At 43.4% G+C, this 15020-nt stretch overlaps 5 protein-coding genes across 5 annotated transcripts; 3 read left to right on the forward strand and 2 right to left on the reverse strand.

Annotated features, from left to right (window-relative positions):
- Positions 1-336: 336 nt before the first annotated feature.
- Positions 337-1435, reverse strand: K450DRAFT_281581 (uncharacterized protein). The gene is made up of 2 exons (XM_051593403.1): positions 1070-1435; positions 337-1007 (listed from the first exon to the last, which is right to left on the reverse strand). Exon 2 carries the CDS (start codon positions 969-971, stop codon positions 390-392), a length of 582 nt encoding a protein of 193 aa, XP_051443528.1. The 5' UTR covers positions 972-1007; positions 1070-1435; the 3' UTR covers positions 337-389.
- K450DRAFT_272753 (uncharacterized protein) lies at positions 1427-7824 on the forward strand (the record flags this gene model as incomplete). The annotated part of the gene is made up of 16 exons (XM_051593058.1): positions 1427-1510; positions 1583-1649; positions 1713-1837; positions 1908-2042; positions 2106-2253; positions 2328-2536; positions 2610-2750; positions 2814-3172; positions 3248-4062; positions 4125-4330; positions 4398-6615; positions 6678-6753; positions 6827-7173; positions 7246-7369; positions 7491-7576; positions 7652-7824. The coding sequence occupies 16 exons, from the start codon at positions 1427-1429 to the stop codon at positions 7822-7824; spliced, it is 5313 nt and encodes a 1770-aa protein (XP_051443529.1).
- Positions 7825-8140: 316 nt separating this feature from the next.
- Positions 8141-9390, forward strand: K450DRAFT_246189 (uncharacterized protein). The gene is made up of 5 exons (XM_051589882.1): positions 8141-8162; positions 8253-8447; positions 8504-8703; positions 8768-8980; positions 9062-9390. The coding sequence occupies exons 3-5, from the start codon at positions 8603-8605 to the stop codon at positions 9354-9356; spliced, it is 609 nt and encodes a 202-aa protein (XP_051443530.1). The 5' UTR covers positions 8141-8162; positions 8253-8447; positions 8504-8602; the 3' UTR covers positions 9357-9390.
- A 1018-nt stretch (positions 9391-10408) lies between these two features.
- On the forward strand, positions 10409-11731 carry K450DRAFT_246204 (uncharacterized protein). Its single transcript, XM_051589883.1, has 5 exons — positions 10409-10659; positions 10723-10918; positions 10981-11046; positions 11116-11277; positions 11343-11731. The coding sequence occupies exons 1-5, from the start codon at positions 10464-10466 to the stop codon at positions 11635-11637; spliced, it is 915 nt and encodes a 304-aa protein (XP_051443531.1). The 5' UTR covers positions 10409-10463; the 3' UTR covers positions 11638-11731.
- On the reverse strand, positions 11652-15019 carry K450DRAFT_246209 (uncharacterized protein). The gene is made up of 7 exons (XM_051589884.1): positions 14131-15019; positions 13856-14067; positions 13673-13754; positions 12562-13610; positions 12376-12496; positions 12171-12294; positions 11652-12100 (listed from the first exon to the last, which is right to left on the reverse strand). Exons 1-7 carry the CDS (start codon positions 14881-14883, stop codon positions 11826-11828), a joined length of 2616 nt encoding a protein of 871 aa, XP_051443532.1. The 5' UTR covers positions 14884-15019; the 3' UTR covers positions 11652-11825.
- Between the last annotated feature and the right edge of the window lies 1 nt (position 15020).

Raw genomic sequence — 15020 nt, forward strand, 5'->3', positions numbered from 1 at the left:
CCCTTGCGCAATTTCAACTACGTGATTGTCCCATCAAACTCTGCATTGCCACCTTCATCTATGTCAAAATCTCAGTCGTACTTGCAGATCGCAATACAAAAGTAGCTTGTTTCATGGGCTTGTCGGTCTCAACGTTCGCATTGGAGTTTTGTTCTTCCGCACCAGCACGTCAATGTACAACATGTCTAGCTACCTACCGATTTCCTTGTTTCCAGATACTTGTTTTAAAATATGTGATTTACACGCCCCCACTTGATTTGCTTGTATCCAACCAGGGAAAATTTAAAGATGCGGTTGGGGGGAAGAGGAGTAGGTGAAAAGAAAAGGGCAAAATTTCAGAAATGCTCAAAAAAATTATTTTATTTTTTACTGCGAATTTATTTCGTATATCACGCTCCTTTATACTTGTATCTGGCTGCATCAAGACCAGCAAATTCTAGATTGACATTTTCCATCATTTGAAGGGCGAAAAGATCCATTAATACAACAAGGAATGGGATAGCCCAAAAGATGAGTTCTTTGCCTGATACACTATAAGATACCAACATTGGGATCCAGCTGACCACCAAATTGACGATGATAACCTTGAAAGCTGACTGCGGGCTGCCCTGTGGGACATCCTTGGATAAAGCTGACTTGGCTAGGTCGATCACCGATAAACCTGCGTTTAAGATGACCACATATAACGAAAGATACAGCGAAATTAAACTGGTTATGGCCGCTGTACCTGGATAGTATGTTTCTGAAGTAATAGGTTCACTTGATGGAATTGGTATCATGGGTGATGAAAGGTCATTTGGGGGAAAACATATTTCTTTAAGATATAAAAAGTAGAGCGATGACACAAGAACTGAAAGCCCCGCAAGTCCTCTCTGGATAAGCAAAATAAGGTTGTCAATGTCTGCAAGATATACTGCGTATTGTGATTCCTGTTCTCGCTCTAACCTGAATGCTGCGATTGGACTTGTCATTCTCGATGCGCAAATCGCTCACCAGGCGCTCTTGCTCTATTCAAAAGTTAACTAGTGTACAACAGCCCAATTTGTATTTCAAGCAAGGGACATTTTACCTTGCTCATCGAGGAATTCTGCTTGATCCTCTGGTGCTGAGCTGGCAGCCTTTCGTTTCTTGATTCCTTCCATGAGCAAAGACTGGTTTGAAAGTCCGCATAAGATGTCCCAAGCTATGAATTAGATGCCGCGCATGGTCCAGCATTGAGTCCAAAAGATTAATGCCCGAGATCTTGAAGGCATTATACGGGTTGAGGCACGTTAAGCTTGTCTACTTATACTTTATTACCATCGAGCTCAGGTGCATATTTTATGGGGTTGGCTGTAATCTTTGGCGGAGTTCTTCTTAGGGTAATTGACAGCGTTTGGTCAGTGCCTTGGAAATTGCTTGTCGTTCCTGCCATCTGCAAACAGTCATGAGCGGCTTGATTGCATTCCTGCAGTCAGAGCTGTTGTCGCTATCAAGCGAAGCGAAGAGAAAGCATCCAGAGATCAAAGAGGTACGGGCATCCCGCTGATTGGCCATAGCGTCTCAACTCGATAACTCACTGCTTCATTTTTCAACATGTCAGGCTGCTGAACGTACCAGCGCCGTCCTGAGAACGTTCAAGGAACGACCAGGACATAATGTTGCAGAGGGTTTGTGCCAATGACTCGTTTCTTCCGTTATTTTCTACCGTCTAAACCTAGTCATGTTTGCAGATCTGACTAAAACAGACGAAGTATTACGACCATTCCTTTTGGCTTGCGAAACCAAGCAAGTTAAACTGGTTGTTATTGCCATAGGCTGTATACAAAAACTTATCACCTTTAATGCTATACCAGAGGTAATATTAGGAGAACATTATAATCCCTTTTCGGAAACCATCAAGCTGCTAACAAAATCAAACTATACAGCAATCAGTCAATGCTATTCTTAAGACTCTCAACGATATCATGATACATGGTGTTGAAATTCAGCTCAAGATACTGCAAACTATTCTGCCGCTACTGACCAACTATCACACTATACATGGTGATGTTTTGGCGGAGGTATGTTTTTGATGAATATGTGGGCCGACCACCAACCCAGCAACTGACGAATTCGCTTGTCAGGCACTCTTGATCTGTTTCAGACTACAGGATTCCAAGGTGGTTGTGGTTAACAATACAGCTGCTGCCACGTTGAGACAGCTGGTCATCCACGTATTTGATAAAGTGGCTAAAGAAGACGCAATTTTGGCGAAAGGCAACGAACACCATGGTACTAAATTAGTATTGAAATGTTTGCATACCCATGCTCTACACCCTTAACTAACATTTACCAACGTATTCTAGATCTTCAGCCTAGAAAAATCACGATCTCACCAGAGGAGACTATAGAATTGTATCCATCTGCAGCCGATGCATACTATCTATTCCAAGATTTGTGTCTATTGACTAACGGAGAGGCAACCCAATTTTTGCGTCTACATCACCTATCTCGAACATTCGGATTGGAACTTATAGAAAGCGTCCTCACAAATCACATCCAATTGTTCAAATCTGTAAGCCTCGTGATACTCTTGACCATGGGGTTTTTAAAAGCAATGCCTGACCAAAATTCTACATTTTTGCTAGCACCCTGATATGACCGTCTTGTTGAAGGAAAAAGTGTGCCCTCTCATCATCAAAACGTTTTCCGACAAGCATGACTTCCCGCAAACGATGCGCTTGACGCGTGTCATTTATATTCTAGTCAAGCAGTTCAGCAACATACTGGTAAGAGCCAAGTGTATCTGTATGTGCAACGTGAACTACGTGTATTAACCGATTGGCGCACAGATAATGGAAACCGAAATTTTTCTATCCATGTTTGTCAAGGTTTTGGAACCCGACCATCCATTATGGCAGAGAGTGCTAGCAATGGAAATCTTTCGCGGAGTATGTGCCGACCCTACGCTCATTCGGTCCATCTATAACTGGTATGATAAGCAAGCATCGTCAACGGATATCTTCCAAGACATGATAACTGGCTTTGGAAGACTTGCTGCCGAAAAACCTCAACTGTTGGGTGTCAACCAAGGTGGTCGGGAAAGTCTTGATAGTGGCCAGGGCAGCTACCTTCTCCACTCGTCTTCTCAAAACCTATCTGCTGCAGAGCCCGGTCTAAGTACTTCAGCGTCAACAATGAGAATCCAATGGTTAGTGGAAAAAAGGCTTTATATGCCTATGTGTTTCATTGGTTTCATAGTAATATACTAATTCAACAATGATAGCATCGATCAATTGGACAAAGCAGACCCTCCTAGTATTCCCGAAACGTATCTGTATTATTTAGCTCTTGTATGCTTGAATACCTTAGCCGACGGAATGGCTGGCTACGTACTGCCAATATTTGCTAGCGGTAGTCATAAGTTGAATGGATCGATGTCGGCTTCCACAGCAGATGACCATCATCTAGGAAAGGATACAGTATCGCCACAGAAGGACGACCCTGATGTTGCAGAGAATATAGTGCTTGTAACAGATATGGCAACAGTTGCATGGCCCGGTCTTTTGGCCGCCATGTCATTTTATCTCTCAGCCAAATTGGACGAAGACCTGTTTCAAGCCGTCATGCGATCTTATCAAAACTTTACCAACGTTTGCGGTGCGTTGAAGCTCACAGTCCCACGAGACGCTTTCCTTACCAATCTTTGCCGCAATGCTGTGCCGACAATCCCAATGATATCCACCTCCAGAAGTGAAACCAACATAGCTGGTAGTAGCAGTAGCCTTAGTACACTGGCATCCGGAGCTCTATCTTACTCAGAACTATCTGCGCAACAACAGCAAATGCTTGCGAATATTGCTCTTAGCGAGAAGAACTTGTATTGTCTTCGAGTACTTCTGAATGTTGCCATGTTTCTGGGTAATATGCTAGACCAGTCATGGTACTTGGTACTTGAAACCCTGCAACAGGCCGACTTTCTTCTATTTAGTCGACCGTCTCAAAAGGGATCTTCTTCAAGCAACCCTCCAACTCCTGTACGGCGCCAAACATCAACTCTTACCCTCAGCACCGCTACACATTTGTCACCTCAACAAGCAGGTAATTTAAATATCTTGGATAATAATCGCATTTACTTAGCTTACTGACATGCCATTCGCTAGCTCAAGCTGCTGCTAATGCCACAGCAGATGCTGATCATATTACCTTGATATCTGCTTCAATGGGTCGTATCTTTGACAACACAAAATATCTGGATGACGGATCTTTTGTTGCATTCACAAAAGCCCTATGCCGAATGAGTTCAGAGGCCAGTGGCGCTCCATTTTCTGATACAGATGCCACCCTTGGTTCTAATAGCTCGAAAGCTGTAAGTGACCTGCTACCATTCACATATTAATTTTCATTTTGCTAACTTTTTTTCCATCACTCTAAAGAAACTGTTCAATAACAAATCCTTTGCCGTCGAAAAGCTTCGCTTTATTGCTACCCTTAACATGGAGCGATTGATCAATCCAAAAACAAGCTTCACTGCTTGGGATATTATCGTTAAGCACCTAATCACGACTGCTAACTATCCGTTCACACCTTCTGCCATTCGAGCCCAGACTTGTGAATCCATCTCTGATATTGTGATTTCTGCTATGAACGTTGAGCTGTCCACAAACAAAGATGACCATGAGAAAGTTCAACTACGGCTTTTGTCGGCACTTAGTCAATGCATCATCGACGCTTCCAATCCTCCCGTTACCGTAGACACTGGTGATCAAACAGGTGGCTCTGCCTACATGTCTAGAACTAGCTCAGAAGCTCAAAAAATGGCGCTTGAAACTTTGAATCGTTTGTTACAAATGTCTGGCCATTCTCTCAGCAATGGTTGGTCTTTGGTATTCGACATGCTGACTTGTATAGCAACTGGTGCGAATATCTTGAACGAAACCGGTAACGATGATGGCACACTAGCTGTTCCCTCTGATGCTGACAGTCCAAAGCTACGACGGGCCAGCTCCGACATGATGGCTTCAACTGGCAGTAAGGCGTCTATGGGTCTTGTCAGGATAGCCTTTTCATCGCTACAGTTGATTTGCACAGACTTCCTGTCCTTGCTCAACCCTGATTCTCTTCGACAATGTATCGCAACTCTTGGTTGTTTCAGCACACAGAAAGACGACTTGAACATTAGTTTGACTGCCGTTGGATTGTTGTGGAATGTTTCTGATTTCATTCTAACCAAGAAACAAGAGTTGGAGAAGTCTGGTGTCGGTGAAGAGGAAGCCTCAAAGAATGTTACCACGGCTGATTACAGCATAGACAAAAAAATTGAAGGAGAGGCTACACCCCGTCGCCTCAACAACTTGTGGATGCTCTTACTTTTCCAGCTCTCCAAGGTGTGCATAGACAGTCGACCTGAAGTCCGTAACGGAGCCAACCAAACACTGTTTAGAACCATTGGCATGAATGGCGACTTGCTCAATATATACACATGGCACGCATGCGTATGGGAGATCTTGTTTCCACTTCTCAATGACGTCAAACTTGCTGCCATTGATGCTCGTAATATAGAAGAAAACCAGGCCGCAGCTGGACCATCCGATACAGATAGAGAATCCGTTGGATTTATGATGCATCACTCTCGCAACACAGCTGAAAAGCAATGGGACGAAACCAAAGTGCTTGTTTTATTGGGCACATCCGGTATCTTCCATGACTTTTTGGATAAGCTTACTGAACTAGAGGACTTTTCCAGCGCCTGGATCCTTCTTCTGGCGCATTTCGAGGACTCTACCTTGCGTTCCGGAGCAGAGGTCTCGCTCGCTAGCATCAAGAGTTTGAAAAATATCACCACATTGGCAGAAACGGAGAAGGATACCTCTAAAATGGAACTTTGGCAGAAAGCCTGGCAATCATGGGAACGCATAGGTCTTGGTATTGCCAATGGAGAACAAACCAATCACTCAGTGTCTATTAGCACTATCGCCGATTCTAAGTCATTGACCACTTCATTAGAAGTGGAAAACTTGAATCAGATCTCTGATAGCTTCACGCAGGATACTTTGATTACACTGGCCAACACTTTTACCGATCTGTACCCTGCAATCAAATCCGAGTTTGGCTTGGAGGAAGTCCAGCGGCTTTTGAGAGTGCTCCGGGAACTGATGATCTACTCCAGTAGCCCTCAGTATCGACCTGATATTGATCATCTGTCACCACTTCAAGAAGCTATTTTAGATGCATTGTGCTCTATCGACATGACGGTCGATGCAGTTGCTGCTATTCTAAATGACCTGGCCGACTACATGTCCCTGGCGTTCCTTAGCCCGAATCACGATAGCCTTGAAAAGCTTGTTAGTGCGACTCCAATACCGCCCAGCCAACGAAAGCATTCCACGGTGACATACATTGCGCTTAACAAGAAGTGCACCAAGCTTGTTCTAGATATTTTCAAACGCTTTTCAAATGAACTCGAGCTCTATCAACAAGGTGTATATGTCAAAGTCATTGCTGCCTTAGGAATACCCATGAAGCTCAAATATGATTGCCCACCATCATTCAAGCATTATGATGAAGATACCCCAGCATTGTGGAAGAGTGCCACGACTGCACTTTTGGAGATTCTCGATATTGGGCTACCCAAGGTGCGAGAGTTTGAATCAGGTAACAATCGTCTTCATTCCATATGCAATAGTATTTCCTTTCATCTTAATCATTTCGTTCAGATATTCCATTGCAAGAGTACGAAAGTACATGGAGGGCCGTTGTAGAAGTATTAGAGGGCAGTCTGCTATCACAAAGGTACGCGTTCTTTGATCCTTACAATTTCTATCTACTGCCATACTGACAGTCAATCCTTTCCCAAATTCTATAGCTCGCCACCATCCACAATGTCCATTGAAGAGTTGGATATCGATGAACACTTTGACATCAAATTGCTCACCGCTGTTGAAAACAATATTGTCTTGCAAATCGGACATGCTAAAGTGCCCACTGAATTGATTCGCAAACTCATCGATGTGATTAAGGAGGGATCCAGACTCTATTACGTTGATGAGCAAGCCAATGATAGTACCGATGACAAGCCAGGGGACATGACTTCAATGAATCGATCTAGCGACCTTCTTGCAACAGTCGGTACCATTGTACCTGTGATGAAAGAGACTTTTGCATATGCTGCGCTTCGTTGCCTCTTTTCTCTGTGCTCTAGCGATAAACAAGGTAAACTGGCTGTTTCGATTTATGTATCTAGCGATGTGTGACCTTTTCCTTTAATACATCTTCCTTCAAAAGATCAATCGGAAGTTCGTCAGCGTATTGCAGAAGTATCTGCTCCGGTGCTATTAGACCGCTGCGAAGTGGTCTTGCGAAACTACATGGCAGATCAGCCACTTCTTGGACGATGCCCGTTTCCAAGGTACTTGATGGGGTGAGGACTCACTCGCTGTCTTTTTTTCATATTGGAAAGACTAGTTTGGGTACCGACAACATGATGGTTTCTTTGGATGTTCTAACATACTTTATCCCTCACTTTATAGAGTCAGAAATGAGGAAACTCTCTTCATACTTAGACAACTACTATTCCTCGAAATGCGCCCCAACTTATTGAACCAGGAAGGCGATGGTGAGTGATTGTCTCGGCATTATGTTGACTCCTTGACGCTGTTACTTACGAAAACTTTCCCATTCCGTAACTCAGATGACATCAAGAAGCTTTTACTGGGATCTTCGCGGGCCCAGATATTCTATCTTTACCCAACACTATGTAAAACCATGGTATCGCAAGACGCTGCCGTCGTTGCCTTAATTGGAGAATTGCTAGAGGTGGCAGGGCAAGCTATGGGTTTATGCCCAAAAGACGATAACAAATAAGGAATTACTATGACTCTGTATTCGTCTCTCTAGAGAGTCTATCTAGATGCCTTCCTCTCGTAATGTATATATATTTTTACATTAGCTTGTTAACTCTACCCGTTGGTTTGTTATGTTGCTGTAAGGTGTGGGGATGGCATTGAAAATTACATTGCCTTGCCAAGTTATGACTGCCGCTTCGCCCGAGAGGTTGACTCTTAGATGCTATGTTGACGGTAGCAATTGGAAAGGTTACCGACGCGTTATAGCCGACGTACGGGTAAAAATAGGATGTACTTGCTCGAGCTGCTTCTCAAGCTATTGTGTTGTGTGGCTGCGTTTTTTAATACGTAAGCTCGGTACGTAAGCTCAACATACTTAAGCTCTACGTACCTCCGCTAATGCCTACACATTGTCTTCTTTACGATTACATCCTAAAATGAGTTCAGCCGAAGAAAAAGCCGAGCAACTTAAACTTTTGCTTCAATTGACACCACAGGAAATGCGCAAGGTGTTCACAGTTCAAAAGACTCAGCTTTATTCAAAGTTGAAGCCAACTGACTTTGAACAACCCGCTAAAATCATCGATTCGTCGTTCAAAGGACCTGAAAGTGATATTCCCATCCGAGTTTACACACCCGAAGGTACAGTAGCATCCTGTACAGGTACTAAGTGCCCTTTCATGTTGTTAATAGACAAGTTGATTACAGGATCAGGCCCCTTCCCAGCCATCGTATTTTACCACGGTGGCGGCTGGATTTTTGGTGATATTCCCGGATATGATAGCTTCTGCAGAGCAATGTGTGTCGCAACTGAGGCAGTTGTCATTTCAGTGGGTTACCGGCTAGCTTCCGAATTCAAATTCCCTGCTGCTGCTCATGATGCCTATGGTGCCTTGGTGTAAGCTTTCTTGTTTATGTATCTACTGCAGCCCTGTATAACGTACTAATGGTGCGCTTTACAGTCACTGTTATGAAAACCCTGAGACATACAATATCGATCGCAATCGTATCGCCGTGGCAGGAGACTCTGCTGGCGGTAATCTAGCTGCAGTTGTGACCCTAATGAGCAGAGATCAACGGGGACCGGCAATCAAATATCAGTGCTTGATATACCCTGCGGTGGATATTCCCAGATTTTTTACAGAGGCTTATGCGGACGCACCAATGTTACAATAGTAAGTTAGTCCCTCCGTTTCTTATTGTTCTAGTTAACCGAGATAAAATCAAATACATGTAAATATAACCTTGCCCTGTAGCTTTGCAGACGCATATCTAAAATCACGCGAGGACGCTGACAATATATATGTTTCCCCGCTCAAGGCGGATCTAACCGGACTACCTCCTTGTTTCTTATTGACCTGTCAGAGCGATTCTCTGCTCCAAGAAGGAAAGGACTATGTACAAAAGCTACATGAGTCTGGAGTTCCCTGTGAATACTTGAATGTCGTCGGCCTTGACCATGGCTTTGTGGATGTCAACAAACACTTGGAGCCTAAGGTCGCTCCGCACCAAGATGCCATTTTTGCTGCAATGAAGAAAGCTTTACAATGATCACTTCGATAGTCTTATTTACTTTTATGAATGTCATTTATCCAGGGCATGTTGAGCGAAAAACTCGTTTAATAAAGCCCAATATTTACTATGCTGATTACCATCCATCCGTTGTTCCCATGATATTGGTACGAGTACGCAATTGAATTACGCATCCTTATATGCTGTCTGTGGCAAGACAATACGTAGCTGGAAGCAAACAATTCACATCGTAGGAACGAAAATGGAGGAAATTATGGTTATAAAAACGCGATAGTATCACTGTGATACATGCGACATACACTTCTACAGATGTTGGTACACAAAATATTCTATCCTAAATGAATAGCCGTCTTCCGTTAGCAGGAAATTTGACAAAAACTCTGGCAAATATTTTTTACGGTAGTGCAGCGTAAGAAGCGTTCCTTCATACAAAAAAGATAACCAGTTGAATAGTTACAAACCAGAATTTTATCGACTGCTTGTCAGATTTTGAGCCGCTATTTCTACCATGTGCTTATAAAAGAATGGCTTAAATAGTGAAACTCTCATCTAATTTTTTTTCGAACCTTCATCAAAGAATTAAAACAGGTGTTCTGCATGGGACGGTAGTTATTCATACATTTGTAGATGTTCTCAGTTTTTTCAATAATGATTATTGAATTTAAATATATTTTTTAAAAGTAGATTCTACGGCTCTGTAAAGCCCAAGGTTAAGTCTTCAGTATAACGCGAGAGCTGCGAACTACAATAGCGCATTATTTAATGTGTCTATTCGAGAACCTACAAAGTCCATCCTGTTGATGCTTAAATGATAGTTGATCATTAAAAAATACACATCTGCTTCAATGTAAATGGCTTGTGAACGTATTCATCTTTGCTCTTCTTTATAGTGCCTGAGACGTACTGCTTATTACTGTTGCAAGTGCAAGGCAGCCGCATTACAAATCCATATGTAAAAATAACATTGTCGCAAAAAGCGCAGTTTAAACCATTGAGTTGATCACGGACAAGTACGATCATGTCAGTCATATCGGAAAGTCATATCGGAAAGTTATATAAGACTTATAAAAGGGTGTGAGAATTTTCTGAGTGTATACACAGCATCTATATTTTCCATCTATCATCATGTCATGGAACAATGAAAGTATTGAGGCCTTATGCAAACTCAACGGAGTCGAATTCCGAGAAACAGTGAATAAGAGCTTTGCGAAGATGTTACAAGATACTGAACCTGAAGTGGTGTTACAGCCTGCAAGCGTTACGAATACGAAGTTCAAGGGACCAAAGTCAGATATTCCCATTCGTATCTACACGCCCGATAGTAAGTGATGCGACAGTCTTGCATGCGTGATATAGGCGTCCTTCAATATAAAACATTGGTTAGGTGACGGTTGCGTGAAATTGCCTGCTGTCGTGTTTTACAGGGGTGGAGGATTCATCAATGGCGGGTTAGACAGCCACGACTCTACTTGCCGAAGACTTTGTGTGAAATCTGGAGCTGTGATTATCTCCGTGGATTATAGGGTAGCGCCTGAGCATCCATTCCCTGCTGCAGTAGACGATTGCTATGCCGCTTTACAGTATGCATCTCGAAGTGCGTTCCAATGTTGAACACCCACAATAACAATATTGTAACACGTAGGTATGTGCATCAGAACGCGGACGCTCTAAATATTGATGCCAGCAGAGTTGCTGTAGCTGGTGATAGGTGAGATTCCATGCTTTGTATTAAGTTTACGAATCATGGCTAATAGGATGAGATATTCCTTTATGTTAGTTCCGGCGGCACTCTCACTGCCGTTGTAACCATTATGGCACGAGACAACAATGGCCCTTCAATCAAGTTCCAATGTCTCATCTACCCTCCTACAGACTTCACAACTGACTACAGTAAGCACCAACCTCATGAAGGTGCATTGTTAAGACGGGAAACCATTAAGTAGTAAGTAGATAATTGCACAGCTTTCAGCACCAATCCAGAAACTGATAAAAAATTTCATCCAGCTTACAAGATAACTACCTTCAGGACTACAATCACCGTGAAGACATCCGTGTATCTCCATTGAAGGCAGATCTCACTGGACTTCCATCAGCATGGGTTTTTGTTGCTGAATACGACCCTTTGACACCTGAAAGCATCGCTTACGTTGAAAAGCTCCAAAGTCAAAGCGTATCTGTTGAATTGGTGACTGCTCCAGGCGCAGACCACGGTATCTTTACTTTTCCCAGCAACCTTTCCCCTGATACTGTTCGGTATCAAGAAGCAGCAGCAGCAGCAATTAAGAAGGCGCTTTCTTAGCTGGCCATAGTCGCCCTTTGAACTACCCTCTAATTATAATTTTTTTCTCATCAAATCGGGATATGTGAAATATCGCACGATGACAGGCGACGGAAATAAATTGCTTCAACTTTATGTGCTCCTGGGTTCTCGATCGGTGATGCTATTCTTCTATACATATTATCTGTGATTTTGCTATTTAAAATATGCTATCGCTGAGGGTGTAGAGCACACCGGACGGCCATCTGTGAGATACACTCAGCCAATGGAATGTTACGTTGCCGTCTTGAATCATTCTGAAGCTTCAGGTTGCGAAGGTCTCGTAATACAGTATCTTTCAATTCAATCAATACATTGTCATCTTGATTGTCTGATTGTTTAGTCAACATGATGTATGACAAAAACAATTGTCCACATTGTTGCCAATCTAGGACTTTGCTAGAGTCAATTCGTCGCAAGATATCTTCTATACTTGAGAGATCATCTGATGGTGCCGAGATAATGCATCAAAAACGTGATTTAACAGTTTGAAGACATATCATGTCAAAACATACCTGACTTTACTGCTTCGGGGGCAAGCTTTTCTACTACCAAGTGATGTGCATCAGCATGTTTATCTGCCTTAATGAGGGCATCGACCTGTGCATGTAAATCTCCTATATGAGCTGCCCGTAATGCCTATCGGTATATGCAAAGTGATTAGGTATCTGTAGCAGCACGCACACATATATATACATCTATAAATTGACTACTGTGTACCTTTGCTTCTTCAATCCACGTAGTCGGAATTCTAAGTGTATCTCTCAAAAACGATTCTTGCTCAACAGTCGTATTGACATCTACATGGCGAGCCAGGACATTCTGTATCGCGATCTGACGGCTGTTTCGCTCTCTGTTAGCATTCAGAAATTGGCACCAATATCGATGAAAAGAAAACCCCCCTACCAAGACTGATCCTGCAGATATAATTGCACGTATATGGCCCACTCCCATAAGCCCATAGCTTCCAATTGTGAGGCAAGGCTCACCGTACTACTATCCGTATCAACCGAGACGTTCAAAGCTTTGGAGAGCATGACAGAGAGACACCAGGTCATTCGATAATCTAATGGATCGCTTGTAATTCCTAAGGGATCCAACGCAGCGCGAATGTCGTTCGATTGTTGCGCATACATCTTGATGATTTTGAAGAGCATGTCGCGTCTAGGAGAGACAGCGTGGGGCCCTAGATACCAAGGTGTAGGTTCAGCGACTCTCAAAGCAAGTTCGCGGTGTGTGGTTGCTTCCAAGTATTTGTTCAAGCCATCTTCCAAAGTGGTGTCCGGTGAGCTGTGATACCAGATATAAAGTCCCAGAGTTCTCTTCCAATCCAGTCCTTCGCTGACTAGTACTCTGTCGCTATCTCCAACAGCGCCGTTCATGCCTTGCGTGAGTCCAACATTGCCGCTCATGACCTCATACACCTTTCGGTAGTCTTTGCTAATCATGCCTTCGTATTGATAATCCTTCCATAAGCGTAACTGAGCTTTGATGTAATTGCGGAATGTTTCTGAGCCGGTAATGACTTGCGGTAGTAGAGTGGATAGTCTATGATCACGGTTTTCAATGGCAGCATTGCATGCTTCCTTTATGCGATGACCGGTGAGGTAGGTGAATACGGTTGCTGCGATGTTGCCGTCTGCTGCATGCTGTTCTAAATCGCGTTCCATATCCTGGGTAACTGCATCCTCCAACCACTTCGTGAATCTCCTCTTTCGCGCCGCTTCTACATCAGCTACCCCAGCAGTGGGTTCATCGAATGGGTCGTAAAGACCTTGACACAACTTGAGAACAAGAAGTTCATGGGATGGAATGAAGGACCACCTTCCACCTAACAGATTACCAAACGTCGCGCCAGGCGCCAGCTTCGCGTATGGTACATTCCCATTTTCAGTGATAATATCAGTCTGCTCGAGCATGTTTTCTAATAGTTCTTTGCAAGGAGTCGCGTCAAACTAATAGGCGGAAAGGGTCAGTGAACTAATAGACGACCGGTTTGCAGTATAACAATACGTACACTTGTAGGGGAGGTATAATGAACGTTTTGTATAGATACATTGGCAGACATCGCTTCCAACTGTGATTTTGATCTGGAGTCACTACAGAATATGACGGCACAATTAATTTCAAGCCAAAAATCTCGTCGAAATCCCCATAAGAGACGACCCAGGTCAATAAAAAAGAAATATGCGATGTTTACCTCAAACCGCGTACTCCAACTATTTTGCCGCTGTTAGCAAGCAGATCACCCGTACTCCATCCAGGTCTGAAAGATCTTCCCATGGTGAGACCAGCATCTACCAACATATTACTGTACTTGTAGGCTACTGATTCAGAGTATCCAACTTTAAAATACTTGTTTGCGCGTGGTTGTACTTCGTCGGCAACGTGATTCTCAAAAGAGGATCGCGTCTATGCGTATGTCTCATATTAAAAACATGACTATGTAAATCACATTTAGTCAAGGTCACTCACCTGCATATCGTGATAATCATCGTTGACGTCCTTCATAGCAGAATCAGTTGACAGGGATTCCGCCATATCTTGTAATGTTCGTTTGGGGCCCGAGGTGGTCTTTGTAGAAGGCTCATTGTCAGTCAACATATTATGGTCGTGTGACTCTCCATTGGGTTTCTTCTGTTCCTCTTCGTCGTCTAACCGATCTAAAATGGCGATGGCAGCCGTGGCGGCAGTGGCAGTGGCAGCAAGAATGGATGGGCTCTCGACAATATCTTCAATAGCGTGTTCCACGACATCTAGCATGGTTTCGTCCTCATCTTCTATACTTGGAAACTCGTAACGTGTAAAATGTTGTACACCAAATGTCCAGCGGTGAAGGGTTCGATTGTAGTCCATGAAGTGGGTATATTTGACAGACTGCAGTTTCCGAATCAGTCTTTGCAATGGTATGACATTAGGTACCCGGGACTTGAGATTACATAGTTCGATGGTTGCAGGTACGTTGAGCCCTTGACCCATTGGTGGAGTGTCTGATTCTATTGGATATACCGTGCAACTTCCGTGTTCAAAACAAATCAAGCCGCCGAGGAGCGAATCCAGATCAATGTCAGTTAGATCCACTGCTTGTGTAAAGTGTATGCTGCCGACATGGGTTCTGCCAGCTCGAAAATCCTTGACAGAGCGGATGTCTTCAGCTTTTAGGCGCTTCAGCTCATTAATGGTGGGTGCTGACCAATACCCGTTCTGACCGACATTTTCTATCGTCATGTTGACTCGTACACGTCTTTGTGAGGGAGGTTCAGAATTGGCGGGTTCATTTTTTTGGTGGAGCAAAAATGAACAAGTGCACGTGACCGTTATGCTGATTGAACGCTGACGCGTAAAGCTTCAACATACGAAGGCAA

Source organism: Umbelopsis ramanniana (assembly GCF_025399195.1).
Source record: "Umbelopsis ramanniana AG unplaced genomic scaffold K450scaffold_37, whole genome shotgun sequence".
Taxonomy (NCBI): Eukaryota; Fungi; Mucoromycota; class Umbelopsidomycetes; order Umbelopsidales; family Umbelopsidaceae; genus Umbelopsis; species Umbelopsis ramanniana.